The 15,849-nt window shown below is 43.7% G+C and overlaps 1 protein-coding gene across 1 annotated transcript in view; it reads left to right on the plus strand.

Annotated features, from left to right (window-relative positions):
- Pde5a (phosphodiesterase 5A) overlaps window positions 1–15,849 on the plus strand; it is a 125,695-nt gene that overhangs the window by 102,235 nt on the left and 7,611 nt on the right. Inside the window, exons 15-18 of the mRNA XM_026783945.1 lie at window positions 5,087–5,174; window positions 9,221–9,321; window positions 10,957–11,034; window positions 12,307–12,370. Coding sequence (XP_026639746.1) covers window positions 5,087–5,174; window positions 9,221–9,321; window positions 10,957–11,034; window positions 12,307–12,370 — 331 coding nt within the window. The remainder of the gene's footprint in view (window positions 1–5,086; window positions 5,175–9,220; window positions 9,322–10,956; window positions 11,035–12,306; window positions 12,371–15,849) is intronic.

Genomic DNA, 15,849 nt, shown 5'->3' on the forward strand with positions numbered 1-15,849 from the left:
TGTGTAACCAGTTCACACAGTCTGTATAGCATGGCTCTCCTTCCCGTGTTCATATAGAATGGCTATACTCCCTGCCTAGCAAAGAAAGGAACATTGTGTTATTAATATATATATTGTTAATCATTGTAGAAATTGCCCTCATGTTGCTTTATATATGTGAAGAAAAAGATAGATTGCAAGTTTTTTCTTTCATTTAAAAATAACTAATATTAAAAAATGGGGACTGGAGAGATGGCTCATTAAGTCACTGCCTGCTCTTCTAAAGGTCCTGAGTTCAGTTCCCAGCAATCAAATCATGGCTCACAACCATCTGTAATGAGACCTGGTGCTCTCTTCTGGCCTGCAGGCATGCATTCAAACAGAACACTGTATACTTAATAAATAAATCTTTTTAAAAAAAACCTATATTTAAACTATTAAAAATATTATTACCCCAAAGAGCTTCTGGAGCAATTAGATCTTCTCTTTAGGTCAAAAAAAAAAAAAAAAAATCCTGGGTTGGGGGAGGGCAACACAACAGAACACACAGATTGTAGAGTCTTATTTTCCCACACACGAAGTAGACACTAACCAAGCAATAAGTCTTGGAAAAGCTAAAGCTGTTCAGAGGCTTTTATTTCTTCTCACATTTCTGTGTTTTGAGTAAAGGAAAACAAGCCTCTTTCTTTCCTTACTGGTAATGACTGGTGTTTAAAGTAGGATTCTCTGCACAAGTGAGCCCTTGAGGTAGTAAAGTCCTGTAAACAGCCCCGTATACAGTTCTGTCTTCTAGAGGGACAAACAGTACCCAGAACCCATGATGCATCCAGACTGACACATAGAAAAATAAATAAAAAGAAGGTACAGAAATATGAGTGGTTAGTCAGCAAGAAGGAGGTAGGTGTCCATGGGTAATGGAGTCAGAAACCGAGATCCTCCTTTTCTCTTAAGTGACTTCGAGAAGTCTACTTTGAGGTAAGGCTTTCCTTGAGCGGGAGGCTGTGGTGGCCTAGTGTTGGCCCTCCCTCTGCTCCTCCCCCAAGGCTGACATCACCAGGGGTCCCACTGGTGACCCGTGATATATGTAAGGTCACTGTTCCCGCTTTCTCTTCCCATGTGGGAGGGGAGGAAGAATGCTTTCAGGCCAACCGCCAGTAGACTGACTGTAGTTCAGTTGGTAGAGTGCTTGCCTAAGTATGCATGAAGCCCTGGCTTTGACCCTTCACACCGTGTAAACCAGACGTGGTGGTACCCTCAGGTGGCAGAGGCAGGAGGGTCAGAAGTTCAAGGTTAACCTCAGCTACATAAGCCAGTGTGAGGCTAGCCTGAGCTACGTGAGTCTCTACCTCAAAACAATAAAACAAAATGAGTGGTGGCCAGAACACTGTAGCTGATAAAAATAGTTATTATTAAGCTTGCATTGTAGAGAAAGCGTCTGCATCAGGCTTCTCATCAGTGTCCCAGGACTTGCATGTGCATTTATTTGCTTAGTTTCAAGTCCAACAATTAAAAAGTGATTCAACAAAAGTGGGCTATATGTTAGGCTCATGCATAGTGAACAATTGCTAGAGTTTGGGTTCTTTGCTAGGCAGGAAGAAGCTAATTATCTAGAGAGTTCCAGGTCATCTAATGAAGTAGCCGTCAAGTGTCCATCAGAGAAGGAGATTGGCCGAGCCTAGTGTAGCCCATATCCATTATTCATAGAGAAGGTGAGATTTAAGCTGAAAGGTGGGTGGATTTTCAGATAAAGGACAAGGATATTCCGGGATGCTGTGAAGGGGGCCTGGACCAGTAGCGGTAGACCAGCAAGAAAATAGACAGGCAGGAGCCACAAGATCTCCTCAAGGGAGGGGTGTCGCCCTAAGCCGTATATACTGAAATTGATAGAATTTGTAAAATGAACTGTTGTGATGAAAAAAACATTAGGAGGGAAGTCGCAGCATGAACCGCACTATAAATGGATTGAAATTAGAACCACAGAGCTCAGCTAGAAAACTCACAGCAAGCCAGGTGCAAACCGACAGTCACACCGGGTAGAGGGGGAGGAGGCCAAAGAGCAGCGTTAGTTAATTTCACGTGGGGAAGCTAGAAGGCTGCATGCAGAAAGGAGAGAAAGCTGAAACAGCGGTGGTGCTGCAGTGAGCGTGAAGGCGTTGGGGGGGGGGGGCGGGGTAAGGTACAAAGCAGCAGAGATTCCCACCCGGGACCTGCGGCTCACAGGCAGAACCGCGAACACACTGTCTGTGGTGGTGAAGCCTGAGAGATGGCTCTGTTTTTCTCACAGGACGTTTATTTTGAATCAGTTTCTAAGGCTTTCTGTTTCTAGTGTATTTCCCAATACCACTATCCAGGATAGGCCAATCACTGTGCAGGACAGAAAAACGCAGAGAAAGTATGCCAGTTCGTTAGCGCCCGCCGACATCCGCGTGGGAAGAAAATTCCACAGCGGTAGTGGTTTAAATAGGTCCTTCTGATGTGCCTCAAATAGCAGCAACATGAATACATTGGTTTCCATGCTTTTTTTTTTTTGTATACAGGAAATCCAAGGCATTTTTTTTCACCCATTGCTTGATTCATGAATTTGTATTTTTAGAATGTAAGTAAAGACCATTTTGGCATTGGTCTATCTCACAAGCCAAAAATCCTCTCTAAATCTGATGCAGTTCCTTCTGCCTCCCCTAGAAATGTAAAGTATGTTTGAAGTTCTAACTGGTTTGTGTTATATCCACATAATTGCATTTCCTCCACCGGCTCCCAACTAGGTCAGTGAATAGATACCGCTTAGACACCAGGACAGAGAGAGGCAATGAGAGGGTGCACTCGAACCCCACTCCTGTCATTTATATCCCCATTGAGCAAATGAGATAATCTGCCTGAACATTTAAAACGTGCAGAAATGCCCATTGTAGAGTGCTCTCTGCCTGGGTTCCGCTGAAGCCCTAGTTGGAGGTAAAAGTTGCTCTATGCATAGCTTGCTGGTGAATATGACCCCACAGAGCACAGAGAAAGGTCTGGAATGAAGCAGGAGAGGAGGGATATTCTCCAGATAGACATACAGATGAGCAACTGGTACCCAATCCTGCCAAAGGTGATTTGGAACAACCTTATGGGAGGAGCCCCAGAGCCGCTGGGCTTTAAAACAGGAGACGCTTATCTGTAAGACCCCCTTGCTCCATTAGTCAGTGGTGGTCCCCAGGCCTTAACTAGTCTACACTGGCCCGTGTGCTTGCGCTTCAAGACTGTGGGCACCAGCTGTGGGTCAGGGTAGGCCAAGACTAAGCAGAGAGCTTTCTGATTAGCGCCTGTGTCGAGTCTGTTAAAGTCTGAATGAAACACTGTCTCAGCGGCTGAAGTAGGAGGTTGGTGGGAGGCAGCTGGTCCAATACTTACACAGTGAAATACAGTAATAATAAATCAAGTAGCACAGCACCTGCGTGGTACAGGCTCCTGATAAACGGAAACTGTTGTCCCAAAGGCCAGCAACTTCAGCAGGTTTATAGTCTGATGCGGTGACAGATTGAGAGCTGCAGCACCTGCTGAGTGACTCTGGTCAGAAGCTGGCAGTGTGTCCTCAACCCTTGTCTTAAGTGTTTGTGATTTACATTTATGTGAGTTGGTTGGTTTGCTGTTAGGTTCTGTGAAAGGTTTCCATCTCGTATCCTAGGCTGGCTTCTAACTAAAGCTCCTCCAGCCTCAGTTTCCCTAGGGTACCAACCCTGCTTTCATGCTCTTTAGTTCTTTCATAAACAAGGATAGTAGACACCTGAAAAATCTTCTCTCTTGCCTGAAACGAACGAGGGACGTGGCTGCTAGGCTAGTTGAGCTGACTTCAATATGAAAGACTGGAGAAGAATAGGGAGTCCGTGGAAAGATTCAAAGGAAAGGTCATTCTCCTGTGTTGAGCGCAGCCCCTGGTCCACAGTACAGGTCATCAGTTAGAGGTGGCGTGAAGAAAGAAAGCAGCCAAGGACTGGGAAAGGTTATGCCAATAGCGGCATTAAATCAGAAAGACGGGTGACAGTTTAAACAAGAGGAATAGACAAGGTGACACATTCTCCCGCCTTCATTGGCCGCTCGTTTTCCTACTGCATCTATTTCTGTTTCTCACTGCAACCATTTTTTTTTCCGCTACGTCTTATTAGCTCTGGGTAGGTTTTTAATGAAAAGTCAAAATGGAAAGCAATATACTAGTGAAGAAAGAGAAACTCGTTCGTGTTTTCTAGCACTGTTGCGGGGCTTTGTGGTTCATAAGCCCCGTTCCTATACATTTTAGGAGGAACGGGTTACAGAACGCTTTCGTGGTTTTAAGAAGGAAGTGAAGAGCGTGGTTTTTCACATGTGAAGGGTCATGAGAAATGAAGACTCTTCCTGTCATGCTTCAGAGTCCTTCTGTGACTGCTGTCCCACACATACAGTAAACAGTGCGGCACCCTCCCCCTCTGCTCCCCGGGCAGGAAGTCTAAGCTGCTTCTTCAGAGCTGGGCTTAGAAAGCTTGAGGGCTGCCCTGCACTCAAACAACCCCTGTGACTCAGCATCCTCCTTCCTGCTGTCCCCCTCCTTCACTCGGCACCCCTCCTTTCCAAGGCTGTGTACTTACTGCCCCCCTTTGTCTTGCTTTCAGCCCCTCACGCCCCGTTCACCCCAGTGGTCTCTTTCCTTATACATAGGCACACATGGCTAAACTAACCTTCCACCTGAGCATCTGTTCAGGGGAGTTTGGTGCAGGGGGAAATGGCAACATGGATTTGTTCTAGGTTTTAAGTCGATTGCCCTATTGAAACCTAAGTCCAATCCAATAACGCTTTAGGTACTGTGGAGTGGTGCATGGCTGTGCCAAGGGCCAGCGATCTTCTCCCCTCGTTCCTCCCATCTGCTGTTTTCAGCCCTCAAGGCAGTGTCGCTGATCTCTGAACCAGCAGCATCGTGATTTGAAGACAGTTTGCATCAGTGTTTATTTCTGAGAGATTACGCCACTCTCCTCGGCAGGGGAGAAAATTATTAGTGCGGCTCGTTTTGAGATAATTTCGGTTAATAACAGTAATGGACTGGTGAAGTAACGTGTTCTGGAACTTCCCATTTCTCTCCCTCTCTGACGCCGTCACCCAGAAGCGAACACCCGCTGGCCCAGCTGTATTGCCATTCCATCATGGAACACCATCATTTTGATCAGTGCCTGATGATTCTAAATAGCCCCGTAAGTACAGCGTTTATTGTCGTGAATCTCAAAGGGGAGCTTTATAAATGCAGCTTTATTTTTAGGTTTTGGACTTATTCCCAGCGTCATAAATTCTTGAACATTTTCTATTCCTTTTTGGGTAAGGAAGGAATAGCCAAGGCATTAGACACCGCTACAGCCTCACGTCTGGCCGGTAAGAACTATCTCGTGTTACCCGCGAAGGATAACTGTGATGACTGACCTTTGATTATTCCAAACTAGAAACAAAACTGGTGCTTGACGGCTCCCGCTTTAACTTTTTAAAAGCAGGTGAAGTGGTTCCTACAGATCGGTATCTGTTTCTTCTCCTTTTCCTTTTGACTATGCGCTGGGGTCAAGCCCAGGACCTTGGACCTGCTAAGTGGGTTTCTCCCTCGGTTGTACTCCCAGCCTCCGTTTTATCGGCGCTTTTAGCTGCACACAAGCCGTTCTCTCTAGGACTGAGAAAGCTGTTGGAGCACACGGATAAGTAAGTGTTAGGAAAAGGTGATACAGTTCGCTAAGTAAACGCACATGTTCACGAGTGCAGTATTAGCAGAACGTACATCAGAGCGTGAGCTGGGTTGAGCGTGTCTGATGAAACACTTGCTAGTTTTTATTCTTCTTGTGGGATTGTTAATTATCCTACCTGTGTTGGATAAAGAAAAGAGAGAGGTTTTACCATCACATTTAAATGGTCACAAGGCATGGAACATAATCCTGGGCAGTTTTATCACAATGCCTTCGTGTTTGCTGGGGTTAGGTCTAGTTTTTTCCCCTGAATTTTAGAGAAGAATTAGGGGGTCACATTGTGGTCACTATTATTAGGGCCAACTGTATAGTATGTCATTCTCACGTCACAAACCGAAGTGGCCACGCCAACATCATAGTTCACACTGTGAGACCGATTCCTCCTTTACACCCCCATAAGCATCTCTTGTTCCTTACTATGCATGTCTTCTAGCTCCTTCCTTACTACCAAGCCTCTGTGTCTCCCACCTAATCAGCCAGTGAACAGGAAAGCAGAATAGGCAAGAAAAGGGTCTGGCCTTTCTTAACAAGCTGACAGTGTTGAGCATCCCACTCTTTGTACCTGGTAGGTATTAGTAATTTTATCATCCCTGCAAAGCACCCTCATGATGGAGACACCCCACAACAGCTAGAGAATGGCCAGCCAATCTGGTCTTGCCTTTTAGGTTTCTTAGGCAGTATGCATCACAAGTCCATTCTAGTCCTCCCTCCCCCACTAAACATAGGAAGCATACACAGGGTCTCCTACTGGAGGCTAAGGGAATCCCCACCTCTTCCATAATACCGTAGTGTGACGATAACGTTAGGGAGTGTACAGCTCAGAGGTAGAGTGTGTTTTGCACGTGAAGAACACTAGGTTAGACCCCCAACACTGACAAAAAAGTTATACAACCTCTTCTGACTACTTCCTCAGGAAGTTTATATAAGGCTTAATAGAGTGTTTGCTATAACGTGTAGCGTGAGTCAGTTGATATGTGATCAGTATCATTTTAATGTGGTGTTTGAAGAGTGAGAAGCAGGCCCTTGTGCCCTCCTCCTCTGCTGCAGGCTGTGAGAGACTCTTGACCCTGCTCTTCCCTCCCCATCAAATCCCATGGACATTGCTGCACCCCACAGTCCGGCATTCCCTTCTGTGGCTCTGGTGTGTTCTCCGTGCATTCTGAGGAAGCCCCCAGGCCTGCTGGGCCAACTCACCTCCAGAGAGAGCCTCCCTTGCTTTGCTTTGCCTCCTGGTTTCAGAGTCACATAGGTTTTGAGTTATCTGCCCCAACACTACTTTCCCCATGAACTATGTTATTTTTAGTGTATAATTTTCTAAAATTGAGATTGGAGAAACATATGCATGTTAGGGTAGAAACATCTGTACTTTCCTTGGAAAAATGCTCTGTGGTAAAGCTTTTTGTTTACTTTGTGGTAGGATAGGGAGTTGATTTTTTTTTTTTTAACTTGGGCTCGTACAGCTCAACCTGGCCTCTGTCTCACTGAACAGCTGAAAGATGGCCTTAAGGCCCCAATCTTCCTGTTTCTACTTCCCAAATTCATGGATTACAGGAGTGCTCTACCACACCCTATCTAAAAAGTCCTGTTGGTGTCTTATTTCAAGTACAGTCCCAAACCAAGGAAATTACTAACCTTTTAAAAAATGTATTAAATATTTCCTATCATACTTCTTTTATTAGATATATGAATTATTGTATAATGTGTTGTTACTTAGCATGACATATAGAAATCTGGCTATACATTTAGTTGGCTTAAGTCATAAGAGCTGTCTATATAGTTTGTCTTTGTAAGCACAATTAAATAAAAAAATACAGATTGTACTCTTTGGAAAAAAAAAACCTGAGACTGCAGTATCAAAGCTATTTCAATATCTCCTGGCAATTGTTTTACCTTAAAAATAAATAAAAGCACCAGAAGTTTTCTGAAAAGTTTCACGTGGCCCAGATCTAAAGTGATGAAGTAATGACTGTGGCTGTCATCACAGATGCGGTCATTAATTTAATTCATGGATCTCATTACTCCCTAATCACTGTCTTCGCAGCCGAGCAAACCAGCAGTGCCCTGGCATCGTTCTTCACCACCCGATCTCCTTTCTAAAGCTCTGGGCACTGTCTTGGCTCTGAGACTTAGAAGGTTTACACACATTCTGAGTATATTTGGAGTGGCTGAACTCTGGGCTTTGTTTAGTTGAAGATCAAAAGGAACCACTCTGTTTTAAATTACAGACAAAAAAAAATACAAGATGTTGTAACAAAAACCTTCAGTGATGATACATGGATTGGTCCCCATTGACCCCCACCAGGTCTTTCAGAAGAACATTTTACTAATATGGGAAATAGGACCTACAAAAATTCCTGCATAAGGTGGATCTCTGTGAGTTCAAAGCCACCCTGCTCTACAGAGCTAATTCCAGGACAGCTAAGGCTACACAGGAAAACCCTGTTTTGAAAAACAAATAAAAATTCCCACATAAATAGTTCATGAAAAAATTATAATGTCTTTTGATTATTGGGGGGGTAATATAATGACATCATTTCTGCTTTCTTTTCCTTCCAGCCCTCCATCTACCCCTCATTTCATTAATTATTTGTGTGTGTATGTGTGTATATGTATGTGTATTCCTAGATATGTAAATACAGTCTGCTTCGTCTGTATAATGTTCCATGTTTGTAAGTTTTTAGGCCTGATCATTTGGTATTGACTAACTTTTTGGCGTGTTCTTCCCTGGGGAGGAGTGTTTTGGGGCTGACTAACCTGTTGGCGTGTTCTTCCCTGGGGAGGAGTGTTTTGGGGCTGACTAACCTGTTGGCGTGGTCTTCCCTGGGGAGGAGTGTTTTGGGGCTGACTAACCTGTTGGCGTGGTCTTCCCTGGGGAGGAGTGCTTTGCTCTGCTCTTAGCATACAGGTTGCTCCCTTTCAAGCGTCCTTCCAGACCTTTGAGCTCATGCTTTCTTAGGTCACCAACTAGTCAGCACCGTTGGATCTGGCCTGCTAGCCATCTGAACTGTTGAACTCATAAGGAACACCTACAGTTGTCAGTATTGGTTAAGCTGTGTAAATGTGAGCCAGAAACGTTACCAAGTTTGTTACGGAAGCCACAAAGGAGTGTCTCTAAAATAATCAGTTATATAAAAATTTCACAACTCTATTCTTCATAGTCATTAATATGATTTTGAGTTTTCAGTTTCGCTTTGTTTTCTGTTATGTTATGGTAATTAATCTGCACAAAGGAAAATGACAGACTTATTTAGTTTGTAGATTTCAACTCAGTCTCAAGGAGGAAACACATGTGTACAGAGGCAGGGATAATGTCATGTTGTTGTTTTTAATCTTACATGATGGAGCGGTGCATGGTGGGAATGAAGAGGGAAAATACTACTTCATAGCTTATACTTTAAAATAGCAGGCTCAGAACGAGGTGTGCGTTTAAGTCATGTGACTATATCTTCAGCGGCAGTTCTTGAGAGCGGCTCCTGCGGGTAGAATACTAACGATGTTTCTCTTTTCATATAAAGGGCAACCAGATTCTCAGCGGCCTCTCCATTGAAGAATATAAGACCACATTGAAAATAATCAAGCAAGCAATTTTAGCTACAGACCTGGCACTGTACATTAAGTAAGTCCTCAGAAGAGATGCCCTCCAAAATAGGTCTTAGATTGTTTTCATATCTACACTGGGAAATTCTTTTAAAAGCAAGCATCCAGACGCTTACCAGATGGGTCATTCTGTGTGTGTGTTTTGTTTTTTGAGACAGGGTTTCTCTGTAGCTTTGGAGCCTGTCCTGGAACTAGCTCTTGTAGACCAGGCTGGCCTCAAACTCACAAGAGATCCTCCTGCCTCTGCCTCCCCGAGTGCTGGGATTAAAGGCGTGCGCCATCACCACCCAGCTCAGATGGGTCGTCTTTAAAGGCAACTCCTTTGTGCCCTTACTGCTCCGAATGATAGCACAGGATGCTCTTCTACTGCTGTGTCTGTGAAGCTGTCTTGAGGCATCGTCACGGGTCCAGTCTAACCATCCCAAAGGCTGTTTGCCTTCCTCCTTTCCTTCACTTGCCAATCCCTGCCCACTCATGATTCATAGCCATCCCAGCCTGGGTGGGCAGGCAAAGAGCACCGCAAACCGTCTTCTTTTCATCTGCCTTTGGCAGGAGAATGCTACTGTGGAACTGTGGAGTTGTTCTAGCGTCAGACAGTGCTAACGAGTGCTGTTTCCGATTGCACTTGGCATGATTATCGCGCTTCTTTACGAGCCAGACAATGCTCATTGGCGTTGGACAGTCACGGTTTCCAACCTATAGACTGAGACCTCTGTATGTGTGGGATCACCCGTCCCGGGCTTCATCTCAATGTGGAGGTCTCTCCTTTGACACGAGGATTCACAGGCGTGGTAGTAGTCTCTGCTATGGGGAGTTAGTTAACAGGCACACGCCAGTTACACTGCACACCCACTGCTCACTGTCTGCAACTATACTTGCTTCTGCGACTGCAACTCAGTCAGCTTAGGGTTCATCAGAAAATGTAGCAAACTTCAGATTATTCAAAAGTATTGTGAGAATACTGATCATCAAATCACCAAGAACATGAAAAGATACCTTGGTCTGCATAGGCTTCCCATTTTTATGCCATCTGGGTTTCTTTTCTTTATGTGGAACTTCCGTGTTTGATAGTTAATCATACATGGTCCAGTTATCATGTAACTTTATCTTTTGGTTGGCCTCAATTCTCAAGGCTCTTGCTAATGTTGGGCACATAGGAGGTATTTGCTAGACACAGATGACTCTTATGGCCATGAATGAGAAGAAATATTATCTGGAACTTGCTCTTTGCTTCTAAAGCATTTAATGTCTTCATTGTCTTTTTAAAAAAATTCTTCAGCAAGATGTGGATGGGTTAGAGACCTTAGACCCTCTTACCCCTATGCACTTAGAGATCTTAAATCATTAGCATCTCATTTTAATTCACATTATTACCCCTATGCACTTAAAGATCTCAAATCATTATCATCTCATTTTAATTCACATTATTCTATTTCTTTTATAAAAAATATCAATAGAGTTAAAAACATTATGCCTTGAAATAATTTCCATAGAAAGTGGACCCGGGTACTGAGTGCTGATGAAGCTTTGTTGTTGATTGGGTCTGGGATGGGGAAAATGGAGATCTTCGAGTATACATTCAACAAGTTTGGTAGACCAAGGGAGAAGAACCTGAGAAATCACCATAATCACCATGTTCCTCTTATTGTTCAAGGAGACGAGGAGAATTTTTTGAACTCATAAGAAAAAATCAATTCAGTTTTGAAGATCCTCTTCAAAAGGAGTTATTTCTGTAAGTTGACTTTCCTGTTCGTGCAAGCTTTGCTACCTCGTTAATTTTCTCAGATCACTTGTTAATTGGGATTATTTGTTGTGCATAATGACTTTTGAGGCTGTCCCCTGCTCCAGAGTGTGTGTAGTACAAAGGACTGACTGTGATCACTGGCAAGTTGAAATATTGTTGCCTTGCTGTAGACTGATGAGTACAGTAGAGAGGTGAAACATTTATGGCCAAAAGATTTGTTTCATTTCTCTCATCCTTTGGAATGGAAAAGCAAAAATTAACATCTCATAGATTTCCCATTTTTATGCCACGCATAAAAATTTATTTTCTTCATGTGGAACTTCCGCTTTTCTTGGACCACAGGACAGCAGTGCTCTCCAGTGGACCCTTCCAAATGATACTTTTCCTCCTCCCTTCTTTTAGCAGGAAGTAATATCTCTGCTGCTACTTGCTGCCACTCTCTCTGCCATGGCAATAACTTTTATTAGTAAAACAGATCCAGGAAGCCACCACAGTCCCTTCACTTGGGAGGATGAAGTAAAATGATTACCACAAGGTCAAGGCCACGCAGGGCACTAAAAGTTGAGGCCCTGTCTCAAACAATAAACCAAAGCAAAGTCAGTAATAATACCTGTAATCCCAGAACTTTGGTAGTGGATCAGAAATTGAAAGTCATTCTTAGCTGCATAGAAAAATGGAGGTATCTCAGGATACATGAGACCTCCTCTCCCTGTCCCCCAAAAGGTAATCTTCACAGCTGTGCCCTTCTATTCTAACGTGCATTGTTAGATCCTGGAGACAGGGTGGTTCCCCCTGCTCTAACTAGAGAAGGGCTAACAGCTCCCTCTCCCCCTTGCTTTTCTCTGCTGGAGGAGAAGACTCCCCAACACGCACCATCCAACCATGCAAAAGTTGTTGTGTGGACAGCCCTACAGGTGGTGCGTGAATGAAGGTGACCCACTAAACCAGAGTGTCCTCAGTAGGATGTGTGATGTTATATCCTTGTGGCTAATCGGTATGATTTCATCTCATTATCAGTGTGAGAAAGCCAATGATCAGACAAGCGTTTATCCCACAAACAAACTCCAATAACACCCAGGACAGCGAAACAGAGAGGGTGTATCACAGTTACAGCAGCTGGGTTTCTAAAGGAATCCATTCTGTTTGTGCTTTGGTCTTCAAAAATCGAGTCTTCTGTTGTTAAACAGATTTTAAGTGAACTTTTTGTTAGTAACTTCTTACTGAGGGTAAATGATTTGGGGGGTCTCTGTCCTTTCCCAGGGCAATGCTGATGACCGCCTGCGATCTCTCTGCGATTACGAAGCCCTGGCCGATTCAACAGCGGGTATGTTGCTCAGTGGTGATCAAAGCAGTACTCAAAAGTCAAAATAAGAAAAGTCTCTTCACTTAAAGCGAGCTTTGGAAGTCAGGATTTATGGAAATTTCCCTCTAATTTTAAGCAGTGTTAAAAGCAGATGATTGAACAAGAAAACGTTTCCCATTTTAAAAGATTGATTTACACTTAATATCCACATGATACATTGAAAAAGATGGTTTAAAATTAGCTGCTGGTTTGATTTCAGTGCTAATTACTTCTTGCTCACTCTGGAATATTTTTGAAGCATCTCCCTTTGATAGTCTTGAAAATTAGAAGAAGCAAGGTTTTCTTGTGATTTAGCTTGTTAGGCTGTCCCTCTGTTCTAAGGAGACATAACAAGTACATGTAAGGAGTGTTAATAGCTGTTGGCAAGGGTCTGATCAAGAGGCCAGAAACAGATCCTTCTCTCTGCGTGAGAAGTAACCGCCCCAACTCTTTTACAGAGTGGGTAAAGGTACCAAAAATGACTGCGTTGTTATATATGCTATATTTTTGTTTGGGGGATTGCATTCAAAATCTTAATACACAAGATTGTTGGCCTGCTTTTAAACAAAACTCTGGGCTATATATCATGGATACAGCAAATGTGGGCTTTCTCATGAAACATAGATATGGAAGAAACAAACTCATCTATGGGCTGAAGGTATGGTTCAGTAGAGAGCCCACTGACCATGTACAAGACCCAGGGTTCTATCCACAACAGTTTCTGCTCTATATTAAATATGATTGCGTCAAGAGTCAATTCAAAATAGATCAAGGACTGATTTAAAACCTGAAATGCTGAGATCACAAGATAAAAATGGGGGCTACTCCTGACGACAGAACTTCCAAATGGAGCTTCTGTAACAGAGGCTGGCCCTCAGCATCAGCAGCCACTACCTGTGAAATGACAAGAGTTCTGCAGAGCAAAGGGAAGCTGTCAGCAGAGCAGACGGACAACCCGCAGAGTGAGAGAATCTGCACCAGGAAGGCTTTAAGAAATGAATTTGCCAAGGGAACAAAACTGGCAGTCAACAAATGGGCTAATGAAGGTATAGATAGTCCTCTTTAAAGGAAACGCAGATGGCCGTGACTATTATAAAATATGCTAATTTTCCCTAGCCATTGGGGAGATGCAAATTAAAACTATTTTGAGCTACCATATTACCCCAGTCAGAGTCGCTCTCATCAACAAATTTGACAACAAATGTTGGAGACAATATGGCGAACAGGGAGCCATTGTTCGTCACTGGTGGGGGTGCAGGTTAACACATCCATTGTGGACGTCAGTTTGGGGGTTTCTCCAAAGCTTGAAAGCAGAGCTCCCATATTACACATCCTCCCATGTGACCTCCTGGGCCCACGTTCACAGGCCTCTGTCCTCTGTCACGGAGATGTTGTTGCCTCACTCACTGTAGCAAAGGATTGGAACCAACCTAGTCTCTCACCAGATGAACAGGTGGTGAAAATATGGTACCAGTACAGACTGGAATTCTGTCAGCTCTAAAGAAGATGAAGTCACAAAATGTTCATGAATATGGGTGGACTTAGAATGTATAATGTTTAGCAAGGCCTCTAATTGACTCAGTGTGGAGCATCCATGACCCATCAAGACATGAACTACAAAGCAAGAAGATGAGCATAGACAGCCTTGTTATACTCAAAGCAAAGAAGTACCCAGAAAGCTATAGAGTGTGTCCAGAGAACGGACACCCAGTCCAAGAAGCCTTCAGTGGCCAAAATGGAGCACCCAGAAGGACTGAAATACATAAATATGTCTAAACCTCAGAATTCAAATAAGGAAGGCATTAATAAAAATGAAACCTTCTGTTGTCACCTTTGGTAGATGTTTGAGAACCAAATGGGTTTAAAATGGGTATGCTGAGAAGAAGCCTGCTTTCTCAAATATGAGTTACACTGAAGCATAACCAAATAATTGATGTGGGAAACTTTCTTGGTATTTAAAGCTAATAAAACAAATCTAAGAAATGTTGACTTTGACTGTCACCCTTGTGAAAATCCCTAAATAAATGGACCCCAGAAAACATCCATAATTATCACCAGGATCACACAATGAGGGGCAGCCTCCATATGAGTAGCCACTACTGGACGTCTCCAGCGTCATGGCTACGGAGCCGGAGCTGGAGCCAACTGATGAGAAAATGGGATGTCAGCCAGCTGAGCCTCAAGAACCCAGGAAGAGGCATTATGGGAATGTGGTCTGCAGAATCAGGACTCTGGAAAGCTATAAGATAAACAAACCAGGGTGTTCATCAACAATAGGAATCGCATGGAAAGATAAAAAGAGAGATAACAGGAAACTCAAAAGCCTGTCACCACCTGCATTTGATGCTGCTCCCCACCCCCATCTTTTATAAACAGGTGTTTAAGAGCATGGAGTTTGCTGTGACCTTGTGTCTCCCAGGAATGTCAGAAGCCACCTCCATAAAAACCTCATCAGCATAACTGCCCAGGCAAGAGCTGAACAAGGGCAACACCCATAGACTTGATAGCATGGTTGGGGGAATGCTCCCAAGGCCTCAGCCCTTCACAAAGAACTACAGACAACTAGTGGACAATGAGGACTATTGAGAACTTAAGAACAATGGCAATGGGTTTTTGATCCTATTGCACGTACTGGCTTTGTGGGAGCCTAGGAAGTTGGGATGCTCACCTTACTAGACCTGGATGGAGGTGGCTGGTCCTTGGACTTCCCACAGGTCAGGGAATCCTGATTGCTCTTTGGGCTGATGAGGGAGGGGGACTCGACCGGGGGAGGGGGAGGGAAATGGGAGGCGGTGGAGGGGAGGAGGCAGAAATCTTTAACAAATAAATAAATTTAAAAAAATAAAATAAATAAATAAATAAAAAGAACTACAGACAACTAAAGAGTGGTGGGGGCAGGAGGGACCGTCTCCCCCAGCCAGGGAGAGCACACCCAGCACCACATGGTCAGCCCTGAAAACACACACACAAGTAGTGACTGAGCAAGCTGCAGCTATGTGTTTCCACTTGAGCATGTGCATGCACGTGCACACATACACACACACACGTTTTAACAATTAATGAAAAAAAGAAGCCATGAATTTGAAAACAAGCAAGGAAGGGAGGAGTTGGGGGAGGAGTGGAGGGTAAATATTATCAAAATATGTTGTATGAAATTCTCAAGGAATTAGTGCTTTATTAAGAAACATTAAAGAAATGGGAGCTTAATAAATAGCTTGCTATTCATTCTTATGGATGGGCGCAGTCTTGGTATTGCTTGGCAAAACTGAAACATGTCACTTCCTGCTTAGTTCCAGAAGGTCACGTGATTGTAGCTATATTGGTAAAGCAAATGCAGCCTTATTTCTGTTTCTCGTTGTTTTCTTGCTACTGATGTGCTGGAAACAACCGGTTTGCTAGATTCCATTACCTTCATTCAAAGTCTCGGTTTTGAAGAATGACACCCAGTCTGCTGTCTGTTT

The sequence above is a fragment of the Microtus ochrogaster genome, chromosome 21 (genome assembly GCF_000317375.1).
Source record: "Microtus ochrogaster isolate Prairie Vole_2 chromosome 21, MicOch1.0, whole genome shotgun sequence".
Classification (NCBI taxonomy): Eukaryota; Metazoa; Chordata; class Mammalia; order Rodentia; family Cricetidae; genus Microtus; species Microtus ochrogaster.